This window comes from Canis lupus, chromosome 6, assembly GCF_011100685.1.
Source record: "Canis lupus familiaris isolate Mischka breed German Shepherd chromosome 6, alternate assembly UU_Cfam_GSD_1.0, whole genome shotgun sequence".
Classification (NCBI taxonomy): domain Eukaryota; kingdom Metazoa; phylum Chordata; class Mammalia; order Carnivora; family Canidae; genus Canis; species Canis lupus.
In genome coordinates, this window is record NC_049227.1 from 17,271,415 (window position 1) to 17,287,643 (window position 16,229).

Below are 16,229 nucleotides of genomic sequence, written 5' to 3' on the forward strand. Positions count from 1 at the left end.
ATTTAAACACCCACCCTCGGGTAGCCTGGGTGGCTCTGCGGTTTAGCGCCGCCTTCAGTCCAGGGCGTGATCCTGGAGACCCGAGATGGAGTCCCACGTCGGGCTCCCTGCATGGAGCCTGCTTCTCCCTCTGCCTGTGTCTCTACCTCTCTCTCTCTCTCTGTGTCTCTCATGAATAAATAAAATCTTTTTAAAAATAAAATAAATAAATAAACACCCACCCTCGACCCAAACCCACCACAGTGTCCAATGTCATCCCCTCCTCCCCAGCTTAGACCCCTTCCCACTCCACTCCAGGAGTTCCCTACCCTCTGGGGCCCTAAAATTTTGGCTATGAGGTCCCAGTCTTAGGGAAAGTAGGTGGGGGAGTGGGGCTCTCTTCTGAGGCTTGAAGCCAACATACATGCCCAGGTGCAAACCCGAGGACAAACCTGTCCCCTGGCTGGGCCACTGGGCCTTCCTTCTTCCCCTGAGCCTGTGCCTCCTCCCCGCTGCAACCTCGACCCGGGAACGCTTTCCCGGACCATCCTTCGACTACCTTTGCCACTTCCCATCGCCTCTCGGGCCTCTGTCCTAATAGCACCTTCTCTGGGAGCCCTTCTCAGTGCCGGCCGATGTCAATCTCCTGTGATCAGGCCTCCAGAGCCCCCGTGCCTAGCCTGAAATTATTCTAGAATTCCTGTGTGATGATTTGATTCGAAGCTGTCACCCCTATTTCACTGTGAGCTCAGTGAAGGCAGAGATGGTGTCTGCTTTGTCTCCTGTGCCTGGAACATAGTAGGCACTCAGGAAATATTTGTGAGATGATCAGCATGGCCAGTCACGCTGCACACAGATGATGCTGCAGTCTCTACAGGAGGGCCTGAAAAGACAGGGGTCCTGGGCTCAGAGACCAGGCTGAGGGAGAGCAGGAAGGAGGAGCACAGCGGCCCCAGGACAAGAAAGGCTGGGCCAAGCCCTGGGGGACATAACTGGTCTGGGAGACCTGAAAGACCTGGGCCAGATGCCACTTGGGTCACATTCTAGGGAGCCTAGCTATCAGGGATTTCCAGTCCCGCCTGGAGGGCACACACACATACACACACACACACACACACACACAGAGCCTGGGGATCTGGGAGGACTTAGGACCATGTAATCCAGAAAACCTGGTGGAGCTAAGTGTGGAGGGCGGGGCCAGGGGAGGGGCAGGCAGGTAGGTGCCTTTCTCCAAGGATCCACATTCTGGAAGGTCTCCGCGTAGTTAGGCCGAGTTGCAGACGTGTCCTTACGGCTGTGGAGACCCCAGCGTCTCCCTTTGCGCCTTACCTCTGCCTTCAAATCTGGTCTTGGACATCTCTTCTCCCTTCCCAGCGCGGATTCCAGGATCTCTTCCCTCTGGGCCCAATACCAGGAACTTGCCGTTGAAACCAGCCCTAGGTACCTTCCCTTGGGTGCCTGGTGTCTCCCCGGGGGCCCTGGTCCTGGGCCATGGCCCACAGGGCAGGTCTGGGGCCTGGGTGGCTGGAGGCTGTGGCCATTCTGCTTTTACTTGGATTATTCCGGTCCGGACTTGGTGAGTATGTGCGGTGGTCAGACAGTGTGGGGCTCAAGGGAGGGGTGATATACATAGGCTGGGGTATAACCCTTTTTTGGGCACACCCCTTACCCTGGACTCAAGAACCCCCAGCTTCAGCAACTTAGCTCCGGGCCTCTCCCTCTCCCTTCGGCGTTGGCCTCCCAGGGCGGGGTGGGACAGCCTCTGGAGAAGTGGTAGGTGCTAAGGGATCTGGGAACTTTTTCTCAGGGTCTTTCCTGTTTACCCTTCCCTCTTTCTCTCCCTCCTGGAGCTGAGGGGATGAAGGTGAGGCTTGTGTGGGGGAGGGGGAAGGAAGGGGACGTGGGTTCAGATTCCAATGGAATGTTTCATGAGTGCCTGAGCCTCTCTCTATAGGGCCCTCTTCCTTACCCTTACGGCTTTATGTAAATCCTCCCAGTAGTTCTGTGAGATGGAGGTTACAGCCCTCATTCTATGGAGAAAGAAACTCCGATGCAGAGAAGTGACTTACCCAAGAGTACACAGCCAATAAGAGGCATAGCTGGGATTTTAAACCCTGGTCTGACTCCAAAGGTACATCTTTTCAGGAAAACAAACCAGGGGTTTCCTTCCTTGCAAGGCACACCACTCGACTCTGAGTCCAGTTTTCAGTCCCCACTTCACCGCAAACCACTGGCTGTGTATTCTTGGCCAGTCCCCTCCCCTCAAAAATGAAGTCAGTTATGTTTGTCTCCTGGGGCCCAGGGAGGACTCCTGGAGATAAAGGAAGTGAAAGCCCTCCCGCAGCCTGGCATTGCTGGACCGTCACTAAATAGTAGCTATTGTCATTATTATGAGGAGCGAAGGAGGAGCTTGGCTGGGCAGTTTTCTCTGCTCGGGGGGAGGTGACTTTGTGAAGGGCTGTTGGGTCCTGCTCCAAACAGAGGGGAGGCCTCCGTGGGGTGAGGCCGTCCTGGAAATCAGATGTTCAGTGTGGGAGTCCTGTTGTTTGTTCGACACATATCCACGACTCCATCTGTGTGCCCAGCCCTGTGCTCCAGTCCCTGTCACCAGGGACTTACCCAGATTAGTGCAGATGAAGCAGTCACAGACACCAGCACAATAGCTGTATGATAGGGCAGTTGGGGGTGGGGGGAGCATGGGGGCTCTGGGCGTTCCTGCCATTGTCCAACCAGCCAGCAGGGTCAGGGCAGGTTAAGGAGAGGCTGGCATTTGAATCACCTCCATAGGCAAATAGGTTTGCTGAGCGGAGTAGGATGAGGAAAGAGGGATGGAGGATGCTTGGCAGAGTGGCCTGGCTGAGCAGAGGTCTAGAGGCAAACAAGTGTGTGGCCCTGTGTGTGTGACAGGAAGTGTCCGGAGGGATGGCTGGAGCAGATGGTCCTGTCATGGAAGGTCTGGAATGTATGTTAAGGACCATGTGGAGCCCGGAAAGGATTTAAGCTGAGGTGTGACCTGATCAGATTTGTGGTTTATAAAGATCTTCTGATGTGTAAGGAGTGGACTGAGTGGAAGGCACTCAGTGGCCTGAGTGGAGGGCCTGAAAGAAAGGAAGCTGGAAGAAACCCAAGTTAGGTAATGAGCTCGGTAGGGGGGGCAGAACTAACCATGCCTGCTGAGCAGTGGGATGAGGACAAACCGGTGGCTGGCTCCTGGGAACTCACTTCCCAGACTCCAAACCAGATTGTTAGCAAGTAGCAGGCCTGAGGCCCCAGGAGGTACAGGGGCCCCAAGAGGACCTGACCTCCTGACCTTCCTCCCTGGACAGCCTTCTGCGGTGTGGCCTCCCAAGCACGAATCACAGGCGGCAGCGGTGCAGCCGCTGGCCAGTGGCCCTGGCAGGTCAGCATCACCTATGATGGCGTCCACGTGTGCGGCGGTTCTCTTGTTTCTGAGCAGTGGGTGCTCTCAGCTGCTCACTGCTTCCCAAGGTACCAGCTGGGTGGTGGGCGAGGGGCATGGGGTGGGGAGTCAAAAGTGGGCTGAGGTCCAAGTTAGGGATCAGTCTAGGCCAGAGGTTGGGGTCCTTGGGTGGGATCTAGGGATATCAATGATTCAGTCTGAAAGGATCAGTGAGGAGTGAAGGCCAGAGGTCACAGGTCACAGGATAAAACTGTGGTCTGTGACCTGAAAGGCCATTTGCCTGGGACCAGACAGACTGGGGTTGGGTGGAACAGGGCAATGCAGGATTAGGGAAGTGGGAGAGGTCTCCTGGGTCCCAGCCTTGGCCCCTCTACCTGCAGGGAGCACCTGAAGGAAGACTATGAGGTAAAGCTGGGTGCCCACCAGCTGGACTCCTATACCCCTGAGGCCGAGGTCCGCACCGTGGCACAGGTCATTTCCCACACCAGCTACCAGCAGGAGGGCTCCCAGGGTGACATCGCACTCCTCCAACTCAGTAGCCCGGTCACCTTCTCCCGCTACATCAGGCCCATCTGCCTCCCTGCAGCCAACGCTTCGTTCCCCAATGGTCTCCAATGTACCGTCACCGGATGGGGCCACGTGGCGCCCTCAGGTGAGGTGGGCACTGATGTCCAGAGCCATGGGGGTGGTGCCTAACTCAGGGCAGAAGGCCCCAGGCAAGCATCTTTTGCTCCTCCAGTGAGCCTCCTGGCCCCCCGGCAACTACAGCAACTCGAGGTACCGCTGATCAGCCGCGAGACCTGTAACTGCCTGTACAACATCAACGCTAAGCCTGAGGAGCCCCACTTTATCCAGCAGGACATGGTGTGTGCTGGCTATGTGAGAGGGGGCAAGGATGCCTGCCAGGTAAATGCAGGGGGGTCCAGTGAGACAAGTGAGTCTTGGGGGGAGATGAGGGCCTAATGGGGCTGGTGTGGCTGACTAGAGGCCTGGGGCCTCATCCTGATAGTTACTGTACGGCTCTTCTCTTCAGGGTGACTCTGGGGGCCCGCTCTCTTGCCCTGTGGCGGGCCTGTGGTACCTGGCAGGCATTGTGAGCTGGGGCGATGCCTGTGGGGCCCCCAACAGGCCTGGCGTGTACACTCTGACCTCCAGCTATGCCTCCTGGATTCACCATCAAGTGACAGAGCTCCAGCCTCGTGTGGTGCCCCAAATCCAGGAGTCCCAGCCCGATGGCAATCTCTGTGTCTACCATCAGGCCTTCAGCTCTGCCCCAGCCCAGAACTTATTGGGGCTCATCCTTCTGCTGCCACTAGGCCTGACCCTCAGCCTCCTCTGCTAAGCTAGTCATCTAAGGAGCTGACCCTGCTTCCAGGACTTCCACACTGCACCCAAGGACAGATGCCTGCCTTGGGAATGGACCTGGCCCTTCCCTGACATCTTTTGGGCCTAGGGACCGGCTTGATTCACTCCTTCCTCCCAGGACCTGTGGGAGTACATCCTGACCTTTGAGCCCCCTCTTCTGGGTTGGTTCTTTGGGACTACAATCCACAGTCGGGAGGCTCACTACCTGTGGCATTGGCTAGAACCTCTGGCCGCCTCCACCTGCTGTCCACAAGCCTGCCGGTTGGGATTCTATGGAGCCCCTGAGGACCCTTAACTATGAAAATGAGCCCTGGCTCCCTGCTTTGTTTCCAGAAGACTAGGCTAATTGCTGCTGAAAGGCTGGCCCTAGCGCCCCACCAGTCCTGCCTGATAAGCCCCATCACTTCACCCTCTTCCTATCTTCTGAACTGGGGCTGCCTCTGGGCAGCAAGTTTGCAAGCAGAGAAAAGGCCCCAATCTTGCCCCATCGGCTGCCATGCTCTTGAACCTCGATTCCTAGACTCCGGAGGACTGAGCCCCCACCGGAACTGGGCTTGGGCTTGGATCTGGGGTGAGGGCTAGAAGGAACAAGCAGGAGTAAAATGTTTTCGAGCACAACTGCTGTGTGTGTGACCCTCCACGAAGAATGTCAGCTCTTGGCCTCTCCCTCTCACCTCCAAAGTCCAGAACCACTGGCAGAACTCACTTTATTAAAAAAATGACGAAATAGGTCTGTACATATTTACAGGCAAGGGGGCAAGGAGGCACAGGTCCGGCAGCGGGGGCACACAGGCTGCTCACTTCTTGGAGAGTTTGACTTGCTTGTGCTTGGGGGGTGCCCACTTGAGACAGACAGAGTCCACTGCGGGGGGTGGGGGGGGGGGGGGGGGGGGGGTGGAGGAGAGGCGTTAGAGGCGGGGCTGGGCCTCTGGGCCCAGGCCAGGTTTCACCTCTAGGTGAGAACAAGGACATACTGAGTCCTGGGGAGGGGGCAGGGAAGCCTGGGAATGAGTAGCCTGCCTCAGGCTTCTGTCTGTCCTTCCTGGGGAGCTGGTCAGACAGGTTTGGGATCATGTAACAGCAAAAAGGTAGCCTTGGCTCCCAGTAGATCTCAACACCCCCCACCACTACCACCACACACATCCTGGGCAGCCCCCCACTTACCTGTGATGGGTGGTTTTTTATACTGGGCACTTTTGAGGTGTTCTTCTACCAGCTTGGGTGTGACACAGATCACATGCTGGCCCTTCCAGTACTTGACCATGTTGAGGGACTGCAGGGTGCTGATGATGTCATTCTGGGTGATGCTGGTCATCTGGCTGCAGAGAGGGACAAGAGAAGATGCTGAGGAGAGTTCTCTTGAGGGCTCTAACTGGGACAGCAAAAAGGGACAAGGACCCAGGATCATGGCCAGTCTTAGAAGAGTCTTTCCCTCTCAAAGGGTCCCAAGACCCTCACCTCAGGTCCTTGATGGACAGTGTGCCCCGGAAATCTCGCAGAATCTCCAGCAGGACCCAAGACCAGTAGCTGCGGTAGCTAAGCTTGCCCAGGTCGGACAGCGGCTTCTCCGGGGAGCCGACTGTGCTCTCGAGCTTGGAGAGCTCATAGCCTGGCAGTGATAGAAAGGAGGATTCTGCAGGCCCAGCCCCCCTTGGCACCCACCCTGCAGTACCCCTCCCTCTACAGGCCGGGAACCACTCACTGAAGGCAATGAGAAATTTTCCATAGCCGCGCCGCTGGTATGGAGGCAGGGTCAGGATGCAGGCCACATTGTTCCCATCTGGAGACTCCTTCTCCTACAGGGGTGTGTGGTCAGGACCTCTGGGGAGGCTCAGCCCCTCCTGCAGTCCGTAGTCCCCACCCACCCTCAGCCTGGCCTTCCCAACCCAGCACCTTGGAGAAGTAGCCAACGATGTGGGCTCCCTGCCTGTCCACCTCAGTCAGGATGTAAAAGACGAAGGGCTCCACATCGAAGTACAACGTCTTGTGGTCCAGGAAGAGCTTGGCCAGTAGACACAGGTTCTGACAGTAAATCTGAGCAGTGGGGAAGGTGGAAGCAGCCTCAGGGAGCGGGTATAACTACCCCCACCTGGCTTCACTGAGGCCTGGCAATGGCTGCCATCCTGCTCTGCAAATGCCAGGCTCCAGAGGGCAGCTGGTGCTGGGCCGGTGAAAAGTGGGCGCCTTCCCAGAACAGGAGTATTCAGAATTGAAAGGACTCTTATAGTCATTATCTGATGGACAAGGAAGCTAAAAACCAGAGAGCTGGATTAAACAGTGACCACGGCTTTTTTTTTTTCTGGTGCAAAAAGGTGGGTTTTTGTTTGTTTGTTTGTTTGTTTGTTTGTTTGTTTTTAAGAGAGAGTGTGCGAGTGATGGGGGGTGGTGGCAGAGGAAGAGGGAGGGAGAAGCCCAAGCTGACTCTACACCGAGGGCAGAGCCCGATGTAGGGCTTGATTTCATTACCCCAAGATCATGACCTGAGCCAAATCAAGAGTCAGGCACTCAACTGAGCTAACAGGTGCCCCAAAGGTTTTTGTTTTTGTTTTTTTAATTATAGCATGGGGACAGGACCCATGGACAGAAAAAGCTCTCTCACTCTCTTTTTTTAAAGATTTTATTTTGAAGTAATCTCTACACCCCACAAAGGGCTGCAACTCACAACTCTGAAATGAAGAGTCACCGCTGAGCCATGCTCCACCGACTGAGCCAGCCAAGTGTCACAATCACTTCTGAGTGCTAAATAGGAGTTCAATCTTCAGGGACATTAACTCTTATGTTTCAGATCAGGAAATAGGCTCAGAGGAGATAAGTGGCTGGTCTAAAGTCCCATGGCTGGGGACTACTAGGACCAGATCCAAACTGGTATATGAGTTATGTTTTGTTCACAGCTGCATCTCCAACACCTAGTACAAGGCTACGCATGAAGCTTGGTGCTTGGTAAATGTTTGCTGAATGGATGAGCTTTAAAAAACCTGATCACAGAGGATGAGCTGTTTCCCCACTTGGCTGTACTCCTCTGCTGCACTTCAGCAGCCTTCTTATAGGCCCAGACACTCACCCAGGCTAGAGACCAACAGCAGGAGGGACAAGAAGACCCTGAGGCCCTCTGGCTTATGACATCTTTCACATCCACTCTTATGTGACCCAACGATGATCAAGTCCAACATTGCTAGCCCATTTTACTCGGAGGGAACTGAGGGTTCTGGAAAGGGGAAGTACTTGGCTGAGGCTTCAACGTGCAGAGGGACAACGTTGCAGAGCTAGAAAGAAGACCCACACCTCCTGCTGGAACCCTTTCTGCCACTCCCCCTGTTCATGCTCAGAAAGGCAAAGCAGGGGACCCACTCCAGGCTAAGAGCAAATATTCTCCTTGAGTTATTTAACTCAAGGCTGACTGAACTGGACCGAAGGAGGTCACCAATAATAACAAAGGCCCATGTTTACTAAGCACCTACTTGATGTCAGACACAGTGTTAAGTACTTGACATTGCTGTCTCATTTGTGCCATCAACAGTCCTATTAGGTAAACATTATCATGACTCCTATCTTACAGATGAGGAAACAGGAACAAACAGTGTTAAGTAACCTGTCCAAGGTCAGCTAGTAAATGACAGCACAATTTGAAGCAGGAGCCACTCAGAATCCTGCCCTCTCTGCCTTACCCTCTACTGCCCTTCCATGGGAAACAAGGAGATCTGGTGAGGCCTTCCCAGACTGACCAGGCAAGGCCAGGTGCTCCGTGGCAGCAATGCAGGCCCCAGATGCCCCACCCTGCCCCATGGAAGTCCTGCCAGCAACAAGGAACTCGAAGGGCAAAGGGAAGGGCGAAGGGCGGTCAGAGCCACACAGCTCTCAGGCAGAGTCTCACACAAAGCAGTCCCCTCCCAGGAAAAAAACCTTTCCTTCAGGCAGAAAGAGAAAGCACTTCTAGAAGCAGCCTCAGGCGTGACAATTTCTACCCTGGGTGCCAGAACCGCCCAAAACTAGTAAGTTAGCCCATCAGGAGAAAAGTCTTCAGGGACAGAACAGAAACCTAGTCCCCAAGGCTGGTACCACAGGCCCATATGTTTACCATGCACCAACCACAGGCCAAGTGCCAGGCTAAACATGATCCTACAGGCTTTTCCCTGGGGCGGGGGGTGGGGGGGTTGTCCTAAGACTGGCCTCTACCCTTTAGTGACAAGGAGGATCGTTCAGGAGGTGCTAGAGCTTCTCCCCATCTCCCCACAGCACTTCGGCCACCTAACTCACCTTGTGGTCTTTGCCGTCTACCTCATACACAGAAATGTTGCTCTTGCGATAGATCTCCTTCCCTGGAGGCTGCCGCCACTGACACTGGCCCTGGGGGTGGGGATGGGGAAATAAAGGCTGGAGACCTTGAGGTTTTCTGCTAGGTGTCCCCATCCCACCCTGCGTGGCTTGCAACAGGTCTCCACTGCTCTTTCCCAATCTACAGACCCTGGGCTCCATGCCTTACCTACATCAAGCAACCCTCCCAGCTACCTGAGGAGACAGAGCCTATTTTACAGATGAAGAAACTGAGGCACAGAGAGGCTAAGTAACTGGCTTGAGTAGCACACGGCTGGATGGTATCAAGTTCAGGTCAGCCTGGCTCTGGAGGGCTCTGATCCATGACAATGGCAATGCCTACACCGTAAAGGCTGGCCTCAGGTCACCCCTTTGGGACACAGCCTACCACACTAGTGCTGCGAGCCCCGGGCATCCCAGCCCCGTCCCACCCCTGCCAATGCCTCCCATCTGTCCACACCTTCCAGTCCCCACTGCTCAGGGGCTGTGCTTGTTTCCTCTTTTGCACTGAGGAATCTGGCACTGGGCTGGCCTTGATAAACATGTAGTGTTGGGCTTGACCTGAGGAGGCGGGAAGGGTAGGAATTATTGTCCCCATTCCACAGAGGAGGAAACTGAGGCCTGCGCAAAGGCAGCAGGCTAGCCAAGGTCAACCTGGCAAAGGCCAGGCCAGGCCTAGCACCCGGGTCTCTAGCATTTCCTCGGACCCGGCTCCTCTGGACCTGTCTCTCCCCCCTATCATTGCAGCCTCAGCCCCTCAGCCTCCACACCCGCCTCTCTCGCCAGGCTGGGCCAGCACCGGCTCACCAAGTGGAAGCGGTAGCTCTTCTCAAATTTCATATACTTCAGGCAGTACTCGCAGAGCCACAGCTTGGGCTGTTTCCCATAGTCCTCGGGGAATGGGGAGAAGTACCAGGCGTCGATTTCGTAGTTCCCGATGTGGATCTTGTCCACATACTTCACCTTGGTGATCTGCGGACAGGGCAGGAGCAGAGGGCGGCAGCTGGCTCAGCCCAGGGGCCAGGAGAGCCGGCGAGGGGCCGCCCACAGTCAGAGCCCTGCCCCAGCTTACCGCCTCATGCTCCTTCTCCAAGGCTGCAGTGGTGGGGTCCATCTCGGCATAGGTCTGGGCAAGGACAGAGCCATGAACAGAGGTGAACAGAAGTGGCGGTTGAGCTATCTCCCCAACCCCCGTACCCCCCGTGCCCGAACCCAGTGCTTCCCTCCTGTCTTCCAGGCCTCAGCACCCGATTGGCAGTGGAACCACAGGAACAGCTAACTTGTTTTACCTGGTTTTGAAGCTGGCCAGGCCAGGCTCCTCTCCTACCTTCCCATCCACTCTCACACCCCTGCATCCCTGATGCCCACGTGTGAACCTTTTGCTAGATGAACAGGGCGGGATCAGAAGGCCTGGTTCCAGTCCTTGGGCTGGTAAAAGCTTCGGCTATACAAAAGGATCAATCCAGCTCTGCCAAAATTGCCATGAGACACATGAATAATAGACTGGATCTTCTGTCCCCAAAGCAGGAACTGATGCTGGACTCCCCAGCGTGATTGGATCTCTTTCCCGAGCACCAGATCCAGGGATCCGCCTGCTCCTGGGCCTGCTCCCCGACGTTCCCTCCACAGGTATCCCAGGCTCTAGGTGTCCAGAAAGGAACTCAATCTGTACCCGCACAAACCTATTCATCCTCCTGGGGTCGCCGTCTCACTGGGTGTGTCACCCCCAGTCCAACTTCCCAAGACCGATTGCAGGTCTGCTCTTAAGACTCCTCCTCTTCCCAACCCAGCACTCAAGTAAGGGCCAGGGTCTGTTGATTCTACCTCCTTGATGTCTCTGCTATCAGTCCCTCTCTGGAACTCTCTTTTGTCCAACTCCAAATAGCCACCACCACCATCTCAAGTCCGGATAATGAACTAAGCCTCTGCAGAGTCCCAGCCTCTGGTCGCAGCCCCTTCATGTCTACACTTTCCACACCCCTCTTTTTGTGGCTTTTCCACATTGAGCATGCAGTTCCCTCTCCGGCTGCCAACAAAAACTGCATCCTCAACCTCAAACAGAGTGTGAGCCAGCGGAGGGTGGGATGAGGCAGTTTTGTGAGCCACGGTGTCTAACTGTGCTCTTTCCTGTCCTTCAAGGCCTCGTGCCCTGCCCCCGCCCCCCCTTCCCTCCTTCGGGAGGCCTGACTGAACTCTTCTGACACAGAATACACCCTCTCCTTCCCAAGCAGCGGTGGCTAACCATGATCCCCTCTGCCTCCTCCCATTTGCTTCCCCTTAAGTCCTTAGAAAGCAGGGACTTAAAGTCATGTCACTCACAGCACATCCTGTTCCTAAGCCAGACTCTGTAGGAGCAACCACAGCCTGATAATAGAGAGGGGACCCAAGGTCTCTGACCTATACCAGAGCAGACAGCAGCCTTGCCCTGCAGTTGAGAAGGGAGAAAGGACCCAGAATTTTACCCAGACCCCCTTCCACCAAGCACTTTGCCTGTATGGTCTCACATAACCTTTCAGCCACCCTGAGATGTAGCCTTCTTATTTCTAGTTTACAGAGGAGAAGTAAACAGGCACAGAGGTCACTTGCCCTTGGGGACTAGCTAGCTGCCATTTATTCCAAGTGCCAAACACTCCACAGGCATTATTTCCTTTAGTCCTCACAAAGAGCCTGAGACAAGAGTGCTCATTCTCCACACTGCACAAAGAGGAAACTGAGGCACAGAGAGGTGAGGTTACAGAACTGGTAACCAGCACCGCTGAGCACAGCACCGCTGAGCACAGGCCTCTGGTTGGTCCAACTCCCAGTCTCACCCTAGCAAAGATGAGGGAAGAAAGATTTTCCTCCTCATATGCCTCTTTAAAAACCCACTTCCCAACTCTCACAAAAGCCAATCCTCTTCTGCAAATGAGTTAAAGAACTACAAAAACACTACTTTTCTTAAATGCTGCAATTTATTTAGAATTAAACATTAATTAGGCTCTGATGAACCTTGCTGATTATTAACTTGCAGATTGTCCTTCCTTTGATTTTATCACCACCAGGCCACTGTCATCCACCCTGCTGACTACCAGCTTTGAGGTACATTTTGAGATTTGCCAGTGCAACCTGGTTGAGGAACTGAGAGAAACTGAGACCCAGCCATATGTGGCTATTTGAATTCATTAAGTTTAACACAAATTTAACTTTTAACCACCCTAGACACATTTCAAGTACTCAGGCACCACATATGGTTAGTGGGGCTACTCCATCAGACAGTACAAATGGATTTCCACTTATCACAGGAAGGCCAATTGGACAGTGCTGCCTTAGACTTCAAGGGGTCTTTCTAGCTCAGGGTATTTCTTTCTTTCTTTTTTTTTTTTTAATCACAACCCACAGTAGGAAGCCCTGTAAACCAGTTGACGTGTTTGTATATACACCTTACGTGTATTTGTATGTGAAATAAAAGCTTCTCAAAAACAACACTTACCTTTAATAAACTACGATGTACTCTGATATTTCCTATCTTAGCCTTTCTTTCTTTCTCTTTTCTTTTTAGTAGGCTCCACACCCAGTGTGGAGCCCAAAATGGGGCTTGAACTCAAGACCTGAGCTGAGATCACTTAACTGACCAACCCATCCAGGCACCATATATATGTGTATATATACATGTACATATATATTTTTTAAAGTAATCTCTCCACCCAACATGGGGCTAGAACTCATGTCCATGGGATCAAGAGTTGCATGCTCCACCAGAAGAGCCAGCCAGGCACCCCTCTTTCTTTCATTTCTAAATTTCAAAGCCTGTTAGAGCCCACTGAACTAATTTGGTTGTGCCCCACAGTTGGAAAAACACTGCCCCAAAGCACACAATGAGCACTCAGAAGGATGAAACTAATGAATGTCTAAGTGCCTTGAGAATTCAATAAACCCTGGTCTTGTTTACACTCCCCATTTTACAAATCAAGAAACTGAGGCTCAGAGTCGGGAGGACATAACCCCTAGGAGCAACATGGATTGGGGAAAAGAATCCAGGTTTTGGATCAAGAAGAATCCTTCTAGGGATCCCTGGGTGGCGCAGCGGTTTGGCGCCTGCCTTTGGCCCAGGGCGCGATCCTGGAGACCCGGGATCGAATCCCACGTCAGGCTCCCGGTGCATGGAGCCTGCTTCTCCCTCTGCCTGTGTCTCTGCCTCTCTCTCTCTCTCTCTCTGTGACTATCATAAATAAATGAAAAAAAAAAATTTAAAAAAAAAAAAAAAAAGAATCCTTCTAGGTTTTGGAACAAGTGGCCCAAGCTTCTAGGATGTGGCAAAGTAATGGTTAAGGGCCGAAGTAGGACAATCCAGTTGGAGAATCTAATTCCTGACTGGGTTCTTAAACCTCTCTGTTCTTCCCCTATAAACTGGAGATAATGATGATGCTTACCTCACAAGGTTGCTGTGAAACTTCAGTGAGATCATGTATTCAAATACTTAGCCTATAACTTTGGCTCGCAAGCCAATAAATATTTGCCATTATTATTCTAATTCCAACCCACCCTTTAACTAGCTGTGTAACCTTGAGCATGTTACCTAACCTCTCCAATCCTGCTTCCTCATCTACAGAAAGAAACCATTATCCCTGTAGCATTGACTTGTTAGGAAGAATATGATGAGCTTATGTATGTGCATGGCTTAGCAAGGTGTTTAGCAGAAGCAAGTGCCCAATATCATTCATTCTCTTCCTTCTTTCTGGATTTCAATTCTTTGTCTAAGGTGGCCCAGCAAATAGGAGAAAAAGGGGGCTACTGGTGCAGAGGTCTAAGTTCCAGTCCCAGCTGTGCCTGGGTGAGACTGTAGCCAAGTATTTGCCCTCTCTGAGCCTCACTTTTCTTCTCTGTGAAGAGTATCTGATAAAACACAGGTAAAGTCCCTGATACCCTGTAGGAGCTTAAGAAATGGGAGTCGCCAAGCGCCTGGGTGGCTCAGTCAGCTAAGTGACTGCCTTCAGCTCAGGTTATGATCCCAGCGTCCTGAGATCAAGCCCTGAATTGGGCTTCCTGCTCAGTGGGGAGTCTTCTCTCTCTCCCCCTCTGCTCCTCCCCCCACTCATTCTCTCTCTTGTAAATTAAGTCTTAAAAAAGAGGGAAAGAAAGAAATGGGAGCTGCTTTGATTTTGGCCCTGGGACCCAAGGGAGTTGGCAGAGGCAGAGCTGAGCCTCCTGGGGCCTTGGAGAAGGGGAGGGGGCCCGGACCTTCTGCACATGGTTGATCTCATCATGCTTGCGCTTTTGGTTGCGAGTGATCTTGCGCTCAGGCTGCTCAGCCAGCTCACTCAGGTACTTCTCCGAGTTCTTCTGCACGGCATCTTTTACTGTCTTGGTCAGCGCCAGCCGGTTCTTGTCTACCCATTCGTCCAGTCGCCGGTTAACTGTGAGGATGGGCCATGAGGGGGCTGCCCTTTTACCTCCCACCCCCCACCCAGGCCCGGATACCCGCAAGTCACTCACAGCCCACATAGTGTACATAGAATTCCTCTCGGCCCTCCTGATCATTCACTCGAGACTGAATCACTTCAGCAGAATCTGTGAAAGAAAAAAAGGCTAGGATCATCAGGAAGGCAGGCAGGACTGGAACAAAAAGGATCCCTGACATGGAAGAGCGGTTTCCAGATTCCAGGGCCACATATAAGTGAACATCACATGGCTTCATCTGCCATTTCATCAATCGCTGCCTGCAAAGTGGGCCAAGTTGGAGCTGTTATTCTTACTTTGCAGACGAAAATCAGAGGCTTAACCACATTCACATATTTGAAAAGGAATAAGAAGCTGATATTTAACTGAGTTTAAGTCTGGCTCCAAATTCAATGCTTGTTTTATACTCATCTATTCATTTGTTCAGGAGTCATGAGGGCTGGCTCTGGGTTTATACATTATCCTAGCTCCTCACTTCTTTTATTTAACTGCAAATTATTCTGGTTGAGCCTCGGTTTCTTTGCCTACAAAACAGAGATAATAGTGCTACCTCGGAGGGTGAGTTAATGACTCTAAAGCTTTAAGCTTTTAGCATGGTGCCTGACAACCAGCAGCCCATTCAACAGATGAGTAAGGCACCCACTGTGTGTCTGGCCCTATGCTCGTTATTGCTGGGCAGAGAGGGCACAGCAGTGAATCACAAGAGTTCCTGCCCTCCCCAAGTTCGCACTTTGATAGAAGACGCAGACAGACAATGACAACATCATGTCAAATACACTGTGGCTGACTGAGGTATGAAGAAAATGTTGCAGGCACATACAGAAAGGAACGACTCACTCTGCCTGGAGGGAGCCCATAATGACATCACAGGAGCTATGGTATGTTAAAAGGCGGAGTAGGAGCTGGCCGGCCGGGGCGGGGCGGGGCGAGGCGGGAGAAAGGGGGACAGGGGCATTCAAAGCAGCGGGCACCGGCGTATAAAGCATATGGTCTTCAGGGGGCACCATGTGGTCTGGTCTGGCAATGGCCTTTGCGGGGTATGGGGGGGCGGGCAGAAACCAGAGAGGTCGCAAAGAGGCACGCCATTCTAAGGAATTTGCGGCTTATGTTGAACGGGAGGGAAGGGAAAGGGAAGCTCGTTTCTGTGTTTCCGGAGGGCCTTCCCGCTGGCGGTTGTAGAAGAGGGCTGGAAGAGGAAGTCGCAGACACGACAGACACCAGCAAGAAACCACGGTTTTGTTTGCAAAGGCAGGGGAGCCTACGGCTGGACAAGCAAGTGGGTTGGGAGCTCTACAGAGCACTAAAGGAACTTGGTTGCTGTCCTCACCGGAGTTTGGAGGTGGCGTCCGGGAGAGGCCGAAACTGCGTTCTACCCTCAAGCCACGCCCTCATGACGCCCAGCCCCTCGGAGAACCCGCCCTTAGACCCCGCCCCCCTCAGGTCCCACCCCCAGGCCGTGGGCCCCGCCCTCACGCCAGGTGCTGTCCGGGCGTCGGCACAGGTACGTTTCTCCGATCTCCACGGTGACTTCCGGCTCCCCGCGCGCCGGGGTCGGGGGAGAGACTCGGCCCGGGGACGGGGCGGTCCCCTCGACCGCCGCATTCTCCCCGGGCCCGGGATCGCCCTCCCCCGCAACCCCTGAAGTCGCCGCCGCAACCGCCGCAGCTGCTCCCTGTGCCGCCATAGCTGTACTGCAGGTGACGCCAGAATCCCGCGC

The 16,229-nt window shown here is 53.6% G+C and overlaps 2 protein-coding genes across 2 annotated transcripts; one reads left to right on the plus strand and one right to left on the minus strand.

Annotated features, from left to right (window-relative positions):
• Positions 1–1,182: 1,182 nt before the first annotated feature.
• On the plus strand, positions 1,183–5,494 carry PRSS8 (serine protease 8). The gene is made up of 5 exons (XM_038539745.1): positions 1,183–1,555; positions 3,306–3,468; positions 3,781–4,052; positions 4,140–4,306; positions 4,434–5,494. Exons 1-5 carry the CDS (start codon positions 1,471–1,473, stop codon positions 4,740–4,742), a joined length of 996 nt encoding a protein of 331 aa, XP_038395673.1. The 5' UTR covers positions 1,183–1,470; the 3' UTR covers positions 4,743–5,494.
• Positions 5,436–16,229, minus strand: KAT8 (lysine acetyltransferase 8). Its single transcript, XM_038539744.1, has 11 exons — positions 15,986–16,229; positions 14,549–14,623; positions 14,294–14,469; positions 10,149–10,202; positions 9,884–10,048; positions 9,020–9,109; positions 6,659–6,799; positions 6,468–6,561; positions 6,224–6,374; positions 5,930–6,084; positions 5,436–5,627 (listed from the first exon to the last, which is right to left on the minus strand). The coding sequence occupies exons 1-11, from the start codon at positions 16,194–16,196 to the stop codon at positions 5,563–5,565; spliced, it is 1,377 nt and encodes a 458-aa protein (XP_038395672.1). The 5' UTR covers positions 16,197–16,229; the 3' UTR covers positions 5,436–5,562.